A 20,911-nucleotide genomic window follows, 5' to 3' on the forward strand; every position below is an offset into this window, starting at 1 on the left:
TCTATTTACACCGGGTAAAGAATTGTTTTTGTACGTGCTTAAAGGTCCTGCAGCACCTCTAGGAAGTTGGGGTGCTACTATGTTGTCTTTACAACTAATTGAAGCAGCTACTCGTGATGCTTACTTGTGTTGCTTTGTTGCGTATTTCTCTTGTTAATTACTCCATATTTGGGAACTAAATTGCTTCCTCATGAAATTGTAATCAATCTAGCATTTCTGCTGCTAATATTTTCAGATGTGTCAGAAATAAAGTGTACTAAAAATATCAGCAACAGATTAAGCATATTCAACACACAAAAAAACATCATTTATCAAACTAGATTAAGCATATTCACCATTCAAAAACATCATAATGATCATATTCACCATTCAAAAATAACTTCATATAGTGACAGATATACTGAAACAATATGTAGTATTGATCAAAAACATCATATTTAAGCATATTCGCCATTGTTGCTTGGATCACACTTGTAGTATACCCTTTGTGGAATGAGTGTTGTATCGGAGCTACGAATGACACATTTCCTCCCACGATAACAGATTTTATTTGGGACTCTAACATATGTGGACTCTTTATGTGTGGATGATGATTTTGAATGATAACTCATGACACAAAATGAGATGAAACTACAACAAAACAATTTGGTGACTAAATAAACACTCAGAACAGGGTTATTTATACTAAAACAATAAGCTACGGCTATTTTTCAATCCCAAAAAACTAGCCGTTGGGCTTTAAAAAGGTAATTTTTACATTTGGGCATTTGGTGAATTATATTTTAAAATAGGGGTATTTGGTGAAATAAGTTACAGTGTAGGGGCATTTGGTGAATTAGAAAAGTAGGCTAACGGCAGACTAACGGCGGACTAACGGCGCGTCATTAGTAAGGGTAGTTTGGGTATTATATTAAAGGTGAGGGGCATTTGGTGAATTTCTGAAAGTTGAGGGGCATTTGGTGAATTTCGTGAAAATTGAGGGGTATTTCATGAAAAATCCGAATAAAGAATGAAACATAGAATGAACAAAGGGGGGCTCCACAAATTATGCGGCAAAAAAAGTAAATAGTTTTTTATGTTTAAAAATGGTAGCCGTTTATGGGACAAATTAAGATAATACTCCAACACCAATAGCATGCTTTCACTAATGTTGGTTCGTTGCAAAATTGAAAAAGGGAGGATTTCGATGAAGTTTCTTGAAAGATTTCTATGATTAAATTCTTTTGATGTGGACATGCCAATTAATACTAATGGAGAATCATCAAAATCTTATGTATATGGTTGGAAACCCATGTTCTTCATGTGATTCTTCTATTACAACAACTTGTCACCCCATGTTCTTTTTTCCTTTGATCATCTTTTCTTCCTATTTCAAACATGCTCTTCATCTATGCAAAATGCATGACTAATCAAGCCAAACATGTCATTTGTCGGTCCGTTCTATATTACTCGCCTCGAAATTTAATATAAGACAATTAAAAGGGTTGAAATTATGCACTCCATATGTACGTAGTATATGTGGTTAATGTTGTCGAAACCTGTTATTTGTCGATCTGTTCTATATTACTCGCTCCATTGTATCAAAGATATACATAGTACTAATAGTCTAATATAGTTTACACTTCATAATTTTGTTGGCTCTACAACGAGGAGTTCCCACCGCCTTCAGCGAGTGGACTAATCTCCTGCGGGAGTTTGCATGGGTACCTCGATGGGCAACATCTCTCCCAGTTGAGATTTTTTCCATTCACAGGCTCGAATCTGAGACCTTGGTTAAGGAGCAAGAAAACCTTAACCACTCATGCCAACCTCAATTGGTTAGTTTACACTTCATAATTAATTGTACTAATTTTAAAAATCATGTTTAAGATTAGAGAATTTAAGATCTCACCTTAAGCATTATTATGCAAAGTACTTTATGTAACAAAAGGGGAGTGGTGATGCTAGCTAGGAGACGTACGTGGCATGTGTTAATGAGGTGGTCACATGATACTAATGATTTGTGCTAATTAGCATTTTTGAGCATGCTAGGGTTATGTTATTGCTAATTAATTAGAGCTAATCGATCTATTTTCATGTGATATTATATAGATCTCATATTATCATCTAATTAATAAGGGTAAATATCTTATCCAAAGAATTGCAATTTGCCTTTAAATAAATTTTAGACTTTATTTAATGAAAATCTTATGCAGCAAATTGCTAATGCTCTCCAACAAAAATATGGTGTCACCAATTATTTTAGGTTACAAATTAAAGTTACAAAATGTGCTCATCTCCCAAGTAGATAATGGGTACGTATTAGTTTGTGGCTGTGAATTTGTAGTTGTGAGTTGGAAGAAAATTATAATGCAAGCTAGGTATATAAGCCTTTTTTTTTTAATATGAATTTTAATTTTTTGGCTAAATGATTATTTTTATAAATCTCATATTAAGAATATGAAGAAAGTATGGGTCATAATGACGACACTAATTTCTTCACATTATTAAGATGAGATTCATGAAAATAATAAATTTAGCCAAAAAATTATGATGGGCACGATAATTGGTACATGTTGCATCCTCACCCATATTCAAGCACACAATTATATTTTATAAAAGTTAAGCTAGGACACGTATGCGTAGAATACAATTTAAACTAATTTCGGTAAAGATAAAATTTGATAAGAAGATATCTACCGGAAAATAAAACGAATGCACATACATCATGATGTACGAAGTACAAGTACTTTATAGTTCACACATCCCAGTAATAGCAGTGTTTGTTCGTTTCAACTTATTTCAACGTACTTTGACTCATTTAATCAAAAATAAGTTCAGATCACTTCAACAAAATTAAGCTTTCAAACAATTTAATACGTTGTACTACATATATAAACAAGGGTCTGTTCATTTCAACTTAATTTATCTTATTTCAATAAAAATCAATTCAGATTAAATTAAGTCAAATATAGTTGAACCAAATAACACCTAAATTAATTTCAGCAAATTTTTTTAGATAAATCCATAAATTAAAATCAGATGAAACAAAAAATATGCATTTTTTTGCCCATTTACAATTGGACATGCATATTTCCCCTCATTTTCATTTTTGTAATACGAGTAGGAAATATTTCATTTGAAATTAAAAGAAAAAAAAGAGGGTGAGGTTAATTTTTTTTTTTTTTTACCAACCTTACTTTGGGGGTTGGTGATTTTTTTTTGCCAAAAGTTAGCATGGTAAAAACTTCCGAGATTTGGCAGTTATAAACAGGGGGCCCAAAATAGGGTTCATTTTTCGCAAATCGCAGTGCCGCAAAAACACCCTCTTTTAGTATTTTCTCTCTCCTCCCAAATCCATGGTCGACGAAACAGAGGAGTCATATTCCAGGTCTGTTCGTGAATCTAACACTCTTCTGAATCCTCTCTTTTTGATGAATTCGTTAATGTTTCATTCATATTAGAGAAAGATCTGTTGAAGGTTCTTTGTTAGATTCACGCACAAACTCGCAATTTGTCTCCTCTTTCTTTTAATCTCAATCTTAATTTTCCCAGATTTAATTTGGTTTTAAAATTGGATCTTTGAATTTGAATTTCTTGGACTAAATCTGTTCTTTGTTATTATGTATTCTGCTTATTGTTTGTTCAGGAAAAAGGTGGAATCTTTTGTTGATTATGAGTGTGATTTTTTATTGGGACTATTATTTATTAAATAAAGTTAAGCTTCATGTTTGCATTCGATCAATTGCTAATTTTGAATATGAACATGTAAATGAAATTATCTGATTTGTTTGTTTGTTCTTTCATGAAGTTTACAGATTATGAGCTTATTGAATTGAATAAATCTCCGATTTTCTTGGACATGAAAACCTACTATTGAGTGTTAGGACTAAATCTGTTCTTTGTTCTTTGTTCTTTGTTATTATGTATTCTGTTTGTTCTTTGTTTAGGAAAATGGTGGAATCTTTTGTTGATTTTGAGTGTGAATCTTGATTGGGACTAGATTATTTGCTATATAAAGTGAGCTCCATGTTTGCATTTAATCAATTGCTAACTTCGAATATGAACATCTAAATGAAATTGTCTGATTTGTTTGTTTGTTCTTTCATGAAGTTTACAGGTTATGAGCTTATGAAATTGAATAAATCTCTTGATTTTCTTGGACACTAAAACCTACTATTGAGTGTTATGACTATTAGTATGTTTTAATAGGATTTAAGTTGAGATTGAGCTTGATATATGTCGAAGAATTTCTTGTATTTAAATTAGGATTGAGCATTTGAGCTTGATCATGTAAATGTTGATTTTCACTTATTTTTTCTGAACTTATCTTTTCTGAACTTAACTTTACTGAAATAAGTGGAAATAAGGTGAACAGAACAGGGACCAATATGTTGTATAGTTCAATTGGAAACAACTTCTCCTGTGTATATTTGTGTCCATGTTTTATTGAATGGTTCATTCTCCATGTGGTTTCTTCCTTGTATTATGGATTTCATGTTATGCATGTTTGACAGCTTGAAATGTTGGAAATTTTTGAAAATGTTGCCACAACCATGGTCTTAAATATTGGTTCGTTGCTTTGGTACTATTGAGAGTCATGGTCTATGTTGAGACCGAGCTTGATAATGTGCTACTCCGTATATTTACTTGGCTTTCGGGGATGGGGATTGCATTTAGTTAGAGGTGTGAATGTATGATCCGAGGGTGTATTGTGCATGCTTAACAAATTGAGATTATGGATTTTGTGATATACATGCTTAGCAAATAGAGATTTTGTGTTATTTTTGGCACTTGTGCATGTTTAGCAATTTGAGATTAGGAGTGGTCAAGTATTTGTTACTATCTTATCAGACTTGGTTTCACTTAGAAATGAAGATTGTGCTATGGTGCGTGTGACCATGTGAATGAGTGATCCAATGGTCAGGAACTCTTTAGTCTAGCCATTTTAAGGGAAAGGTAGGTGGCTTAACTCCGCCAATGGCAAGATTCATACTAGTACTAGTTAGGGTGTGTGCTGTATAACAATTAGCAGGAATGACACTAGTTTTTTTTCCTCTGAAAAGTATCTTGTTCGGTAAATTATCTGCTCACTAATTTGCTTCAAGAACACCCCAATTCAGAATACATACACTAACATTTCATGCAGTGATATGGAATCACCTCATTTAGTTATCAGATTTACACATAATAAAGTTTCAAACAATTCGATCTGTCGCATTTCATAATGCTTCAATGTTATAAGAGGTATCTTTCTCCTTGGTTTATCAACACAGTTTCTTACAAGTGCTATATAATTTGCAGTGCATTTCTTGCTTTTGCATTAATAGTTTAATCACAATTTCTTACAAGTGCATATAATTTGCAGTGCATTAATATGGTTTTTAATCATCAGATGATAGGAAATTCAGAGTGAAAGGTGTGAGTTTGTTTTCATACGGCCCTAAAAATGTGTTTTTTACTGAATTTTCAGCTCTCTGTAAATCCTCTGATTCTGAATTTCTGATGCATCTCCTGCCTTACTTTGCTTTGTCGAATCCATTTCCTATAGAGGAGGCTTCTTGGGCTTCCAAGTGAAGGAGCCTTCTGACAGGGTGATGAACTCATTAGGTAGATTTAATGACAGGAATTCAGGCCGGGCCGGACCCAAAGGTGGACCGTACAATTCTGTCCAAATCCACTATTTTTTGGGCCGGGTCAGCGGGCTGGGTTCATGATGATCAAGACTAGGGCTAATGGGTCAGATTTAGAAATGGCCTAGTGAAGTCATGTTCTTTTAAGGGCATAGCTTACACTCATGTTAGTGACAACCCTTAGTCCCTCCCTTACTACATAATGACAGAGGCTTATAAAGCTATTAGGGATACAGAAGCAAGAATTGCAGATGTTAAAAGATAAAGATGAGAAAGATAATACTAGCATTTAGGTAGTATTCTCTTCACCTGAATTTCACTTATCTTATCTCATTGGCCCTGAACTTATCTTATTTTATCTTATCTTATTGACTCTGAACTCATCTTATCTGAACTTATTGACCCTTATATTGTATTATATTATATTGGAACTACGGCCCTGTTCTGTTCACCTTATTTCCACTTATTTCAGGAAAAATAAGTTCAGATAAGTTCAGTTAAGTTCAGATAAGTTCAGATAAGATAAGTTCAGGAAAAATAAGGGTTGGCCAAGTACAATTTATAACTAAAATAAGTTTTAATAAGTTCTAATAAGTTCAGATAAGTTCAGATAAGATAAGTTCAGTAAAAATAAGTAGAAATCAGGTGAATAGAACACAGCCGTAATATTTACCTTATCTTGTCTTATTGACCTGAACTTATTTTATCTTATCTTACTGGCCCTGAACTTATCTTATATGAACTTATTGACCCTTATTTCATCTTATCTTATTAGACCAATAAGTGAATATAAGGTGAAGAGAACAGAACGGTGTCCGGTGTTTGAAGCAAGCCATCTTAAGTGGAAGGTAATGCAAATCAGGATCTCCCCTGGGCTTGACGGGGTGATGCACAGGGATGTCCAAAACTGACCCTGTCCAACTGATTTCTGACAAAAATCAAAGCGACTCGGAAAAATAATAATTCACACATTCAATCCGCATAAGCAAACCCCACACAACCACATTATCCGATTATACACGACCCGTAATTGCCCGATGACCCGATTTGACAGCCCTCGGGTGGAGGAGGATGCTGCTTAAGTGAAGATAGCCGAAGAAGGAAACAGACTTGTTCATCCTGATCAAGCTACTGCCTTTTATGATTCTATGCACACTTACCTTACAAATTGGAAATCTTATGCATTTTTTTCCCAATAAACTAGAGAATTTTTTACTCCATATTCATCCAAGTGGTGATATCCATGTTCTGTTTATTATCAAAGTTTAATTTTCAGCAAAATAATTAATGTTCAATGTAATTAGCTACAACATGTTCCAATGATATTTTTAATCGAATTCATTAATAAAGTTACCCAAATTTCTCTACATTCATATGCACCTTAAAGAATTGCCTGTGCTTGCCATGGTTTTTCTGTCGTTTCTTTCCTTGTTTCCCAAGTTCTGTAGGTTGGACACCGCATCAAAGGTGGTGTAAGCAAGGTATTTTCAACAATCACGGGATCAAGCCCTTTCATTGTTTGTTCATGTGTACTTTGTTGATTTAATATGTGTAATGGTTGATAAAGACCTTAGTTTTGTTGTAGAATTTAGTGTGTAGTTGTGTAAAATTTTATGTAAAATTCAGCCTATGTCAAAAAAAAAAGAATTAAAATTAATTAATCCGCCCGTTATAAAGTTAATTACATCGATAATCCGAAAGGAAAGATTAAACCAACAACAATATGAATAGATGTTAAAGCAATAATTAAAAAGAAAATAAGAGACACTACTAATAGTAAATTCGTGATATTTGAAGTATAATCTGTTAATGATGGTGAATAGTCCTATAACGATCACGTCCATCACTATCATTATCGCAAAACCAATTCGTAATCAAGCTATTAGTCTTCAACAATGCACGTCTAGCCAATTCACCCATAGACGCTTCACCATTAACAACCATCTTATCTTGTGATGTTACGACTCTTTTGACACCGTAAACAAGATGTTTACAGTACGACCCGTTACCTTCAAACGCTTCTACCAACATAAAGAACAAATTCGTCCTCTTTTGACACACACTCAAATCCCTCCTAAGTTTAAAGTTCAACAAGATCGCATGCGAGTATTTACGAAAATACCCTTGTACGAAAACCCCGAACCCCTCGGGAGGCGACCTAAGGGTTCGAATCATGTTGCGGTGGGATAACAAGAAGTCTTTCTCACCTACATTGTCGTAAATCTTTAAGAATCTTAGTTCGTTGGCTTGGATTGACTCTAACATATGGCGTATATTCGACGTTTGTGGGTCCCACCTGTAATGAGAACCAGAGCCAGAACCACCTTTGTTGGAGTAGTAGTTAGAGTTCTTGTTCTTGTTCTTGTTGAGCAAGGTAGGGTTCCAGTCTAGAGGTTTATGACTATGGTGGTGGAAAATAAGGGGAGGTTTAGAAGGATACTCTTTAGGTAAGAAGATATCAAAGAAGAATAACCCGTACGCGTACGGACTACCCGTTAACCCTATGATAGCTACCCTCATGAACTGTTTTCGACCTTCGTAAACCCTAACGGCAATCGTCTTGGGTAGGTTGTCTCTAAGTAGGTCCCACTCTCGCTCGATCCTGTTCTTGAAGTCGAGTTCTTCGTTCTGTCTTCTTGAGCCGAAGAATTTCGGGCGTTCGGGTGGCGGCGGGTTGACGATGAAGTGGTGATCGTAGGGAGGGAAAGAGTGGACGTCGAAGTTCTGGAAGGTAATGAAGCTTTGATCAACGTCGTCTAGTATTTCCTCAATCTCTGATTTAACAGGAAATATTGGTGTTGTTTCTGCCATCTTTGTTTATGTGCTTGATTATGAGTTAATTATGACCCAAATTAAGGGGAATCACTTATATATAGGGTTTGGTGGGTTGAAGATTTTGCTCTAAAAGTTTGAATCAGATTCGGACTAGGAAAACATAATAGTGATATATTTTGATATTAGGAGTTTATCTAATACTAGGAGTCTGTAAAGATTCAAAGATTTATCTAAAATAAAAAATAAATAAATACAAGTAATTAAAAATCGAATTCCTATAAAGATTGAATTATATTTTGATATTAGGAGTTTATCTAATACTAAGAGTCTGTAAAGATTCAAAGATTTATCTAAAATAAAAACTAAATAAATACAAGTATATTCAAAGATCGAATTAGGAAATATAGATGTTCAATTTGATCACAAACTCTTAATTAAGACAGTTGTACAATAAAACAAGGTAAAACAGAAGTAAAGTTACCTTAAAATGCTTAAAAGTTAAACTCCTATTAAGTACGTCAGAGTACATCAGACGAGCCACTTGAACTGGTCTGGTCTCTTTCAGAAGGTGCTGTTCCTCGGCTTAAACCCAAAATTCAGAATACAACAACAAAGGGTGGATTTTGCATAAAAACGAAAAACAATCACAAATTCGTGGACAGAATGATGAAAATCCCCCTTTTCAAGTGAAAATTAGCTGTTAAAATCATAGTTTAAGATTATACTGGTCTCAGATTACAAAAATGAATAAAAAGAATTCATAATCTTTTCCCAAATTTAGACCAACTAAAATGCGAAGGGGCTCTTACAAAACTGCAATATACTTATCATCAATATGAAGCAAACACATTCAGAAACCTGAGATTTTGAAACAGAAAGACCAAGTTTAAGATAAATGAGGGATCATACTGTATCAAAAAGATGGTTTCCAGTCAAGTGTTTGTCCAGCAGACATTGGGATGATTTCTCCGAAAGGGAAAGATAAATGTTCTGGAACTTTCCATGGTTCTTTTTTCAACTTGATCTTTGATGTATTCCTTGGAAGACCGTAAAAATCAGGTCCGTTGAAGCTTGTAAATGCCTCTAACTTGTCGAGGGCACCTGCCTGAAAAGGAAAATAAAGCAGCAAATTTAGTACCAGCAAATGCTAATCAAACATGCTCCCAACTTCCCAAGTTCGAGATGACCCCAGAATTTTTTGGACAGGCAACCTCTTTGATTATCTTTGGTGTTCAATAAGGATTAAGGAGTAATTGTTTGCTGATTGGTCTTGATCATTCATTTAACTGTATGGATATACTCCGTAGTACACTGGTTCACAGAAAAACTCACCTGAATTTTAAGCATATGTACGAAACCTGATCTGAAATTGTAATTATACTTTGGGTTAAACTCTAAATTAAGCCCCAAAAAATGTTTTTTTTATTAATCCGGGAAATAAAATAGTCGGAAGAGAAAATGTATTCAAAATTATCAGTTTAACCAGTGTTAGGGTAAAAATTATTCCGTGCACCCAAAGGTGTTTTTATGCCCGTTGGTGGTCCTTCTCATATTTTCTCATCACATGATATGCACATGGTGCATCTTAGATGCATTAGTGTTAGGGCTATAGAGGATAATTGGTAAAAGGTGGGATAACTATCAGTAATATAATTCCTAATTACAGTATTCCAAAAAGAGTTCGGTGGGAGAGAAAAATTGTCAGTTTGACCACTGTTAGGGACTTATCAGTTGGATGACTATCAGTTGAAGTATATAATTGGTAAAAGGTGGATGACTATCAGTTATATAATTCCTAATTACAGTATTCAGAGGTTAACCCTCTGAAACTCCCTAGTTAACAACTCACCCTTGCCTTTGTTTTTCATTTTTCTCATCTTAAACGTTTTCTCAAGCACCTGTACTGAACATGAAAACCTACATACAATGAATAGGCTAGTTCAGATTGGATGCACATTATTACTTTCCACAAGATGAGCCTAACATTTGACCAGAATATATTGTAGATGTATCCAACTATATGCTAGTATGGGGTATTTGATGAAACAAATTGAATCAATGGCTTATAGTTATACCTCTTCAAATATTTTAGCATATAGTGATAGAGCAACAGGGGAGTTGAAGATTCCAGCACATCCACAGGAACTCTCTTTCCGTTGCCTCTCGTGAGGAGCACTATCAGTCCCGAGAAAATATTGCTTACTCCCACTCGTTACTGCGGATAGAATTGTCTTTCCTAGATAAACAATCAAAAGGTACTATCAGAGGATGCAGAGCGGTAGAGAGTACAGAAATAGGACAGAAATTCCTGTCAAACACCACCCAGAAAATTTCACAGTATCTTCTTCTAGAATAGTTTGAGTGAACTAAATTAAACAATTAACTACACCTGATCAATTGCGGGCAGGGACGGGTTTGGGCCAGTCCATGACCTAAAAATTGTGCCCACTCAGTCGGACTGGCCCGAAAATTTCTGCCCAAACCCGCTATTTCGGGCCAAAATGCGGGCTTCGGGCCATCGGGGCAATTTTATAACTTAGAATGCAATTTTGAGTTGTCCAAACCCCCCCCCCCCCCAAAAAAAATCAGCCCGGGCCGGGTCTGAAATTTCTGCCCAAAACCCGCTTTTTTCTGGGCCGAGCCAGTGAGCCGGGCTCATGATGATCAGGTCTACAATTGACCTACACTCTTTCACACACATAGGAAATATAGATGTTTATTACCCAGATTAAAGAACACATACTATGGATTTCTCTTTTGAGCACTGGAAGACAATAGTTATGAGGCTGTAACCCTCCTTGGAAGAGAGAGTTTCTATTCAAAATAATGTGCTGCGGAGTCACAGTGGCTGCTACGGTTCCTGGTCAACACAAAGGAACAAAATATTGGATTAGTCAAATTGGAGACTGAAAGAAAAATACATTAAGTTCAATTACTGACCAAAAAACCTTGCTATATAACAAAACAATGATCTTACCTTCATTGCATGATTCAATGAAGTTAACAGCATCTGCCGTAGTGATATGCTCCATTACAACTTTTAGTTGTGGTAGTTTCTGAATTAAAGGTCTTAAAACCGTCTCAATAAAAACTTTTTCACGATCAAATATATCTACGTCGGGATCTGTAACCTCACCGTGAACCTATTATCATACACAAATTATCATAGTCAGTAAAAATGATTTTTACATTTTTCACATATGCATAGAGTGAGATGGAGATAAAGAGATAAAACTGCCATTCATTGTGATCCTGTCAAGCATAATTTGGTTATCCAAGAAGGCACATAGCACCAGAAAGTTCCATCATGGTCAAGAATAAAAGCTCATAACTTGATCTCACAAAATTTCATAGTAAATCAATAAGAATTCTCTTAAGTACAGACTATAGACATGACATATTAAAATCGTGGTAATTTATTTTCCCAATAATGTGATAATTGTGGATATGACAATAATCATCTCCACAACGCCAGAGAGGTTGCATTATTGACTGAAATCTCTTCATTTTCAACCTCTGCCAACTTTAAGTGACATCAGCCAATAATCAGCAGAGGCAAGAAACCCAAGCTTCTCTTACAAGGCATAACAATCAATGTCATGGGCCACAGCGGGGTTTTTCTCTGCCAGTACAAAGTAGTAGACTTTCCCAAACCCTGCCACCAATGGACTTCATGTTAGGATGATATTGTTGTATGTTCAAAGTGGATAGTAGCCTTGGAATATTAGTGCCATATATTTCACCACACTCAACTCCTAACCCCACTTCCGCAAATAGAGAGAACAATAATGAAAATGAAGCACCAAAGAAACAAAAAAACAAAGGTAAGATTCAATTGAAGGGGGTGATAAATACTTCGGGAAAATACAAGCAGTCTTTTTAAATGGGGAAGGATACCAAAGAGATAAATGATGGCCGCATCATCACTACCCAAACAAAGCTTATTTTCAGAAACATTTTCATATTTAGAAAAGCCTATACATGATGTCAAAATAATGAGTATATTCAAAAGGTCAAACAGGTAATGCTGAGAAAATCATAGGCAAAATAGGAGGGAGTTTCTCTAACTAAAAGATCATAATAAAGAAGGGAAAAGCCCAATATTTAAGAATTGACAACAAAAAGACACCTAGTCGACCTAGAGAGTTTGTACCCGAATATATAATAGATTAACTCACCAATAGAGGCATGTTTTGCTCAGCCATCTCTTGAAGCACAGGTAAGCACTTTCCAAGAAGATCAGTGACGCCATCCTGTGAATTAGTTGTCGCGCCTGCAGGGTACAATTTTACGGCATACACCACTTCACTTTTTCCTGTCAAAAGAATCAGCCACTAGTAAAAAATCGGAACAATATCCAATTATCAGAATATCAGGCATTTTACACCATATCAAAGACTAATTAGCAATTACAAAAACAGGATCCTACTTGAAAAAAAAAAGAGATTATGCTGGTTCGTTTACTATAGTTTAGAAGGCATTTTGTAATGTATATATGCGAAATAGAACTCCTAAGACTCCCATGAATGTACACCTAGAAACCAATCAAATAAACAGTTCTAGAAGACATACATCTGCAGCATTCTATCATCAGAAGCGAGCAGTGATTAAAGTGAGAGAACAGCGAAAATATGGGCATATGGTAAGGGAATGAAAAGCAAAAGCCATGGGAAGTACTAAGGCCCTGTTCTTTTTGGATTTAATTTCAGTTCCAATCAGTTCAATTCAGTTCAGTTCGGTTCAGCGCTAAAGAGAAAAAGGCTGTGCTAAAGAGACTTTTTGGCTTTTATCCATAGCTGGTGTATGTATCCCATTTCTTCCCTTACCCACCAAAATTATAGGTAAAAAGAGAAGTATACAGAAAGGCATATACTGAAACAAGTTATCTTTTCCACTTCACATATTATAAACCACAACCATTTTAGGAATTTGGTAACAGTTACAATATATAACTTTTTTTTAGCTCAAATGTAAACTATGGACATACTGGCAAGCTTGATCTCATTAGGGCTTGTTGTATCAGTCAAATACAGTGTCATGAGAGGATTGAAGTCGCTATCAGCAGGCAATACTTCCATAATAGACTCCCGGTAAGCAATAGCAGCAGCTGTAGTAGTAACAGGAGGCCTTAGATTTGGCATAACAATTGCTCTTCCAAAATGTCTTGCACTGAATTACAAAAGGATAACTCACACTTAATAATAACCGACATAAGTATCACACATGCAAAATAACCATACTTCTCCCTTATGACTTACCTGTAGGGAGCAACAGCAGCAAGAAGATCCCCATCGCGGAGATGAAGATGCCAATCATCAGGGCGTGTCAGAGTCAGTTCCATCTTTACCGCATTGATGATATTTATCTTGTTAAACCTCTTTATCCCTGGAATAGGCAAATTTGATGCCTAGATAGAAGAAAAAAAACACTTATAAGATTCAGTAACAAAAATTGAGAACAGAATATCTTAAGCAAAAGAACAATATGGATGAAGGCAAGAAAACCAAGATTGTTGAAGAATGATGGCTGCAAGGTGTAGAGAATGCTACCAGCCCATCCTTGTAGCAAGCCAATCAGAGCATGCAAACAGCAGCAACAAAAAGGTCCTCAAAGGATCAGTGACATCAGCAGTCACAGATCCCAGTTTTCTCTCATTTTGTAGTGCGTTGTTATCTTGTCTTTTCCTAGGAAGTTTCTAGGATAGTGTGCTCATAATTAGCTGTCCATCCCGAGGTGTAAAAGGTGGCTGCTGCAACCCTAAAGAGCACATATATATGCAAGTTTGTACTACAGCCGTTTTGGATTAAGAAAAGAGAGAACATATATGGTTGAAAGCACCAGCGAAGACAAATTTGATGCACGAGGAGTTCCCTGCACTTTTCTAGGCTATCCTAGTACTCAGAAAGGGATACAAACTCTGCAATCTGTTGAACCAGAAGGTGTTTGTGTCAAGGGATGTGAAATTCTATGAAAGTGTGTTCCCTTATCACATCTTTCACTCAACTTCAGCTGAAGGAAAACCAAGTACAACCTCAGAGAGTCAACCTCACATTTGGGTAGATGATGATACTCACAATACAACTGTGAATGATGGACCTCAAAGAGATGAAACTGGTGAAGAACCAGGACAAAGAAGGTCCACTAGAAATCACAGAGCACCTGCTTGGCACTCTAATTACCAAGTGTCAAATGTGACTGTGTCCAATCTCTCTCAAGTTCAAATGGTGGCTCAAACTAGTGTGACTCCTCAATACTTCTGTTTCCTGGTTTAGATAATCAAGCCAAAGGTTCCTGATCCTAAACACTTTAAACAAGCTATACAAGAAGAACAATGGAGGGAAGCTATGAATGAAGAGTTAGAAGCTCCGGAGAGCAATAACACATGGGAAATTACTGACCTCCACATGGAAAACAAGCTATTGGGTGCAAGTGGCTCTATCTCAGATGGAAGGTTTGGCAGAAACAAGTCAAGACTTGTTGTGTTGGGAAATAGGCAGAAATATGGGATAGACTATGAAGAGATATTTGCTCCTGTAGCTAAAATGTAAACTGTGAGATCTTTACTTGTTGCAGCTGCTGTTAGTGATTGGTTTGTACATCAAATGGATGTAAAAAATGCCTTCTTTCATGGAGATTTAAAGGAAGTTGTGTACACGAAACTTCTACCCGGATACCTTGAAAAAGGGTTCAGATTCTTTGCATCATCTCAGGGGGAGAATCTGACTCACAATACCAACAAGGTGTGCAGATTGCTCAAATCCTTATATGGATTGAAACAAGCTCCAACGCAATGGTTTTCCAAGCTAAGCTCTGCTCTCGTCAGAAATGGATTCACTTAATCTAGAAGTGATTACTCATTGTTCATTAAGGAAGAAACAGAAAACTTTGTTGGGATCCTTGTTGATGACTTGATTCTTACAAGCAACAATATGGATCTCATGCAGCAAGCAAAGACATTCCTGTCATCTCAGTTTCACATGAAAGACATGAGAGAAATGAGATATTTCTTGGGTATTGAAGTAGAGAGATCTAAGCAAGGAATCTTTCTCTCACAAAAGAAATATGTGTGTGATTTGCTCATCGAGTATGGTGTCACAAATTGCAGTGCACTTAGACTCCCTATGGATAGCCATCTCAAACTCACTCCTGAAAGTGGAGATCCTCTTCCAAACCCAGAGATATTCAGAAACTAGTAGGCAAGCTCATCTACTTAGACCTTGACTAGACATGATATATCCTACACTGTGCATGTGCTAAGTCAGTTTATGCATACTCCAACCAGTGTACATCATCAAGCTGCTCTGAAAGTGCTCATATATCTTTCAGGAACCCCTAATCAAGGCATTCTGCTTGCGTCTAACTCATCTGCCATGTTAACTGCCTACTGTGAGTCTGTGACAGTGATTAGGCTGGGTGTCCTTCTAGTAGAAGGTCTGCAACAGGATTTTGCATTCACTTAGGTGCATCTGTAGTGGCAAGATCTACTGCAGAGGCAGAGTATATAGCAAAGGCAATGACAATGCGTGAAGTGATGTGGTTAAAACGGCTCCTGAAAGAACTAGTCTCTAGGGTGTACCTCAATTTTGTGTGACAATCACGCTGCACCATCAATAGCAGCCAATCCTGTCCACCATGAGAAGACCAAACATGGGGAAATTGACTGCCATTTCATAAGAGACAAAGTTTCAAAAGGTATAATCTCCCCCTCCTATGTGTCTACTCAGAACCAACTGGCAGATATCTTCACAAAGATATTGCCTGCTGCACAACATCAGTCCATCCAAAACAAGTTGGGAGTGAAAGCTACCTCACCAATCTCAACTTGAGGGGGAGTGTTGAAGAATGATGGCTGCAAGGTGTAGAGAAGGCTACCAGCCCATCATAGCATGCAAACAGCAGCAACAAAAAAGGCCTCAAAGGATCAGTGACATCAGCAGTCACATGATCCCAGTTTTCTCTCATTTTGTAGTACGTTGTTTTCTTGTCTTTTCCTAGGAAGTTTCTAGGATAGTTTGCTCATGATTAGTTGTACATTCCGAGGTGTAAAAGGTGGCTGCTGCAACCCTAAAGAGCACATATATATGCAAGTTTGTACTACAGCCGTTTTTTTATTAAGAAAAGAGAGAAAATATATGGTTGAAAGCTTATTGTTTACCAGCTTATTTTGTTCTTAATATATTGAATGAATTGCTGTTAATCATCAAAGATCATTAATAAGATGCTGGGATTGGGTGAGGTCTCAGCAAACGTTAATAGTCGTCTTTGACAAGTTTCATTAAGATATGCACCAACATGAAACCACATATGATCATATGAAGCAACAGTAATAATTAAGTCATTGACTTACATTATAACACAAGAAAAGGAACAACAACTTAAGGGCTTTCCCTATTAGAATTTAGCCCTTCATTAACGTGCCTGATAAGCTAATGCCGAGTACTAATTTTTAGATTTTAGAACAGCTTCTAGCTTCTAAACTGATACAGAAGCTACAACACTTCGACTAATGAATAAAAAAAAACGTTCAAAGGTATATGTTCTACTGCTCCTCGGGTTTTTTAATCATTCCGAACCAATCTCCAACAAATACAAAAGTTCCAGAAAGACATACGTATAGTGTACTCCTTCAAAAATCCTCTTGTATGCCTAATACCTCGTATGACATAATTGTCGAATAAAAAAAGACACTAGTTCGTAAATATCACATCACAAGTTTCTAACAGGTTTATCACAGCACTTCAGTTATGTACAGAATATCCATCTCAAGAATGCTGAACCACGCAGTAAACAAAATACGAGTACTCGCTTAACAATAATGCTTACATTGTATGACAAAATTGAAGTGTTTATCATCTGGAATTGCCTGCAACGAATACTAGCACACGACCTAACAATCCCAAAACACCAGAAAGAGTAGATTAGTTCAAATACAAGTTCAGTATCTCTAAACAATTTCATTGCTTTCTAGTAAAATCGAAAGGACCGAATGAACTCAAGATTATCCAATGTGTGAATGCCATTTTCAATTTTTGATTGAATTAACAATTACAATCATCTCAACTTCTTGGCCTTTGTATTAATCAAGAGTAAAACAATTAAGGAATATGAAATATAATATGTCCGGATTTAGTTGTCACATTGTTAGTTCAAACTACACAATTAATGTAATATTAATTCCGGACGAAGTGATTATACTTGTTCTACCACATTAACAACAGTCAATTAAACATAAAAACTGAGAGGTGATCAATCAAAATACTCCAAAAAGAATACAGAAATTTCCTACAAAACAAAATAAAATTCAGTTATGCTGTATAGAATCTGGATTCCAGAAACCTAAAACCCTAATTGCTGAAAATACTACACGAGAAAAGAAAAAAAAAAGAGAGATAAAATAAATCAAGGAAAAAAAAGTTAACCTCTTGATTGCTGAATTTTGAATTGGGTTTAAGATTGTATCTGTGATGGCGGAAGGTCGGAAATGGAGCAAAAAGTTTGAACCTTTTTGAAGGATGCAAGTGGAGCGACAAATTACGAAGGTAGAGTGAGGATGCCGTGATAAAAAAAAATTGAATATTCGCTAGAAGGAGGGGTCGAACCTCCGACCTTGTGGTTAACAGCCACACGCTCTAACCAACTGAGCTATTCCAGCTTGTTGCTAACATTTCACGTAAAGAAGATAAAGGACCACCTAGAGACATAGAGCGCGTTCTCGATCAAGGGGGTATTGTCTTAAAAAAAAAATTCATATGTTATGTCGGCATTTTACTATTTATCGTCATTTATTATTCAAAATCGTCTCATTTATTTACCCATATACTCCCTTTATTTACTTCTAAAGTCTAATAAATATCTGATAAATAATACTCCTTCTGTCCCATAATATATTGCTTGTTTTTCTAAAACTGTGTCCCTAAATGATGTGCCTATTTCTAATTTAAACCATTAATGTTTACCCATAATACCCTCATGCACTAATTGAAATTCCAATATTGTCCTAAAAAAGTCAGAATTTTTACTTTGAAAATTGTACTTTTTGACTTTTAGTCAACCCATGTGCTTGATTTTTGTCTTTTTAGGCCTATTTATTATGTACACACCATTAATATCTAATTTATCTCCATAAAAGCCAACTAACATGTACTTTATCTTGAAAGTACAAATAATTATTGTTTTTATTATCAATGTTATCTTTTACATACATAACCGTGATTTTGGTCAAACGGACACTATATCATGGGACGAAGGGAGTAAGTTTCAATAAGGTCTTTAATAATGTCTTATAAAGTCAGCTCAAGTCTTAAGATTTATACAAACTTTTATATAAGGCGGTCTTACACAAAAGACCGTCTTGGTGTCTTATAAGTTAAGCAATAAAATCAATTAATTAAACACTCAAATTAATAAGATAAACAATGAAACTAATTAGTTAAGCACTAAAACTAATTAATTAAACAATGAAACCAACTAGTTAAGCAATCAAAGTGGTCTTTCCGATAATGCGATCTTACACAAAAATTACCGTAAGATTTAGGGTTAATAAGCTCTTTAATAATGTCCAATAAACTTTATGAAAAAGTATGGAGTAATAATTTTGAACTAGTATGCAAGTCAAGCTTACTTGGATTCTTACCTTAAAAATTCATATAATTAAACTAATAATTTATACTTCGTACAGAGTATTAGATAGGGGAGTTTTGTCTTCCATTGATTACCTGAAATCTTCGTCTTAGCATTTGTATTGGACAGGTAAAACGCTTTATAATGTATCAAATTTACAGATAATCAGGTTGATAATAAATTAACTAAACTTCAAACTTTGTATTCTCTCGATAAACAACTTCGTATAGAAATAACAAGTGTCTCAGATTAGAAATATTCCGAATTATCTCAACACTAACGACCTCAGCACTTATAGATTAGGTAGAATAATCTTGGCTTGTGTATAATGTATTTATTTATTTATGCATAGTGTATGTTATAGGTTGACTTTATGTTGTAACTTGTAAACCTAGCAATCCCCTTGTATACATTCCGTTAGAATATACACTATGCATAAATACGTATATACACAAAATGAAAATTATTCTACATAATATATCAACCACTTCTAATTATTTCTAGCCGTTCCTTCAAAATGGTAATCCTCAACCGGTTCGCAACAATATGGTCCATATAAGCAAAGCAATCCCTCAACCAAATAGTAGATGGAGATGATGGAGGGATGTGAATTCTGAAACGTTTGATTAGTATTGCAACTACTCTGGTAAGATTTTGTCGACAATTTTGCACTTGCTTTGGTGACCCAACATATGATAAATGGCAACGCCATTGTTACGAGTATAATTTTGGATTTTGTTTTGTCGCCTACCATTCTGACAAATGGCAACACCATTGTTGCCTTTTGTTTTGGTTGAAAGATAAATGATGTGTTTATATATAAAAAAATGCGATTAAATAAACGGTATAGATTTAAGCAATTTTCCCTAGTTCCTCAAGAAACATTTCTAACGATATAGATTTCTCCAATTTCCCCTTGTACTCTAAGAAACATTTCTAACGGTACAGACTCTTTTGGTTTTTTTTACTTATTCCCTGTTGTTCCCTGTTCTATGGTATAGATTTGGGCTTTGGGGGCTTGATGTGTTTTTGGGCCAACAAACATCCTCCCTTGATGGCAAAAACCAAAATACAATTCAAACAAATTCAAAATACAAGTCTAACAAATTCACATTCTTTTAAAATTCAAAATACAGTTCCAACAAATTTATATGCGTTTGCGACGGAAAACCTTACTAATAAGAACTAGACTTGGACCTGTGCAACGCACAGATGAGATTAAATTTATTTACGGATTATAACTAATTACTCGTAAATAATAATTTATAAATAGAAAATATATTTTAAGTAAATAAAATTGATTTATATTCGCTATGTGTGTTGGAGAAAATATAAGGTACAAATTAAAAATAACGACGTAGTAAAATTTGGAATTTTTGTAAAACATAATTAGTTAAAATTAACCACTTAAGCATGGTGTTATACTACTTACGTAAAATACAAATTTTAAACTTGTTATTTTTCATCTTATTTTCATTTTTCCGGGGAGAAATTGAAGAGAAATTATGTTATAAAAAAATAAGTTAAGTTTAAAAAAGAATATGAATTACATGATTTCATCTCGAAAAGAATCTTTTCCAAGATTGTCATGGTAGAAAATTCTCTATCAACAATGTTACGGAGTATTAAAGAATCAAACGTCATAACAGTAGTTTTAAAATGATGTACACGTACGTAAAACATGTACATTACGGAGAGCTATTACTCTAATATATACTCGCTCATATCCATGAAATTTTTCCTATTTAATATTCATGCGGCCGTATTTAATATTGAGTGTTAAAGAGAGATGAAGTGAAAAAGGTTGAATAAATATATGAATTAAATGGTGAACAATAAAATGAAAAATTGTAAATAAAATAAAATTATGCATGGGTATATAAAAGATGGGATGACACATGTCA

At 35.1% G+C, this 20,911-nt stretch overlaps 2 protein-coding genes, 1 long non-coding RNA gene and 1 other non-coding gene across 4 annotated transcripts; 1 reads left to right on the forward strand and 3 right to left on the reverse strand.

Annotated features, from left to right (window-relative positions):
* The first annotated feature begins 1,826 nt into the window (after positions 1-1,826).
* On the forward strand, positions 1,827-6,979 carry LOC130461871 (uncharacterized). Its single transcript, XR_008921826.1, has 2 exons — positions 1,827-3,370; positions 6,388-6,979. It is a non-coding gene; the product is annotated as an uncharacterized lncRNA (long non-coding RNA).
* Positions 6,980-7,239: 260 nt separating this feature from the next.
* LOC130461870 (probable ubiquitin-conjugating enzyme E2 25) lies at positions 7,240-8,453 on the reverse strand. The gene has a single exon (XM_056830127.1). It carries the CDS (start codon positions 8,421-8,423, stop codon positions 7,419-7,421), a length of 1,005 nt encoding a protein of 334 aa, XP_056686105.1. The 5' UTR covers positions 8,424-8,453; the 3' UTR covers positions 7,240-7,418.
* A 589-nt stretch (positions 8,454-9,042) lies between these two features.
* LOC110776733 (dihydroorotase, mitochondrial) lies at positions 9,043-17,959 on the reverse strand. The gene is made up of 9 exons (XM_021981289.2): positions 17,807-17,959; positions 17,211-17,274; positions 13,646-13,794; positions 13,375-13,556; positions 12,566-12,702; positions 11,365-11,530; positions 11,131-11,247; positions 10,463-10,623; positions 9,043-9,492 (listed from the first exon to the last, which is right to left on the reverse strand). The coding sequence occupies exons 2-9, from the start codon at positions 17,238-17,240 to the stop codon at positions 9,301-9,303; spliced, it is 1,134 nt and encodes a 377-aa protein (XP_021836981.1). The 5' UTR covers positions 17,241-17,274; positions 17,807-17,959; the 3' UTR covers positions 9,043-9,300.
* Positions 17,960-17,965: 6 nt separating this feature from the next.
* TRNAN-GUU (transfer RNA asparagine (anticodon GUU)) lies at positions 17,966-18,039 on the reverse strand. The gene has a single exon. It is a non-coding gene; the product is annotated as a tRNA-Asn (tRNA).
* Positions 18,040-20,911: the final 2,872 nt, after the last annotated feature.

The sequence above is a fragment of the Spinacia oleracea genome, chromosome 5 (assembly GCF_020520425.1).
Source record: "Spinacia oleracea cultivar Varoflay chromosome 5, BTI_SOV_V1, whole genome shotgun sequence".
NCBI lineage: Eukaryota > Viridiplantae > Streptophyta > Magnoliopsida > Caryophyllales > Amaranthaceae > Spinacia > Spinacia oleracea.

Excerpts from the sequence above, each read along its gene's own strand:
- LOC130461870 (XM_056830127.1), bottom strand. The coding sequence starts at position 8,423 with ATGGCAGAAACAACACCAATATTTCCTGTTAAATCAGAGATTGAGGAA.
- LOC110776733 (XM_021981289.2), bottom strand. The coding sequence starts at position 17,240 with ATGATAAACACTTCAATTTTGTCATACAAT. Across the intron at positions 12,703-13,374 it reads TAATGAGATCAAGCTTGCCA|GAAAAAGTGAAGTGGTGTAT; the intron begins GTATGTCCATAG and ends TTCTTTTGACAG. Across the intron at positions 10,624-11,130 it reads GCTCAAAAGAGAAATCCATA|GAAAGACAATTCTATCCGCA; the intron begins GTATGTGTTCTT and ends TTGTTTATCTAG.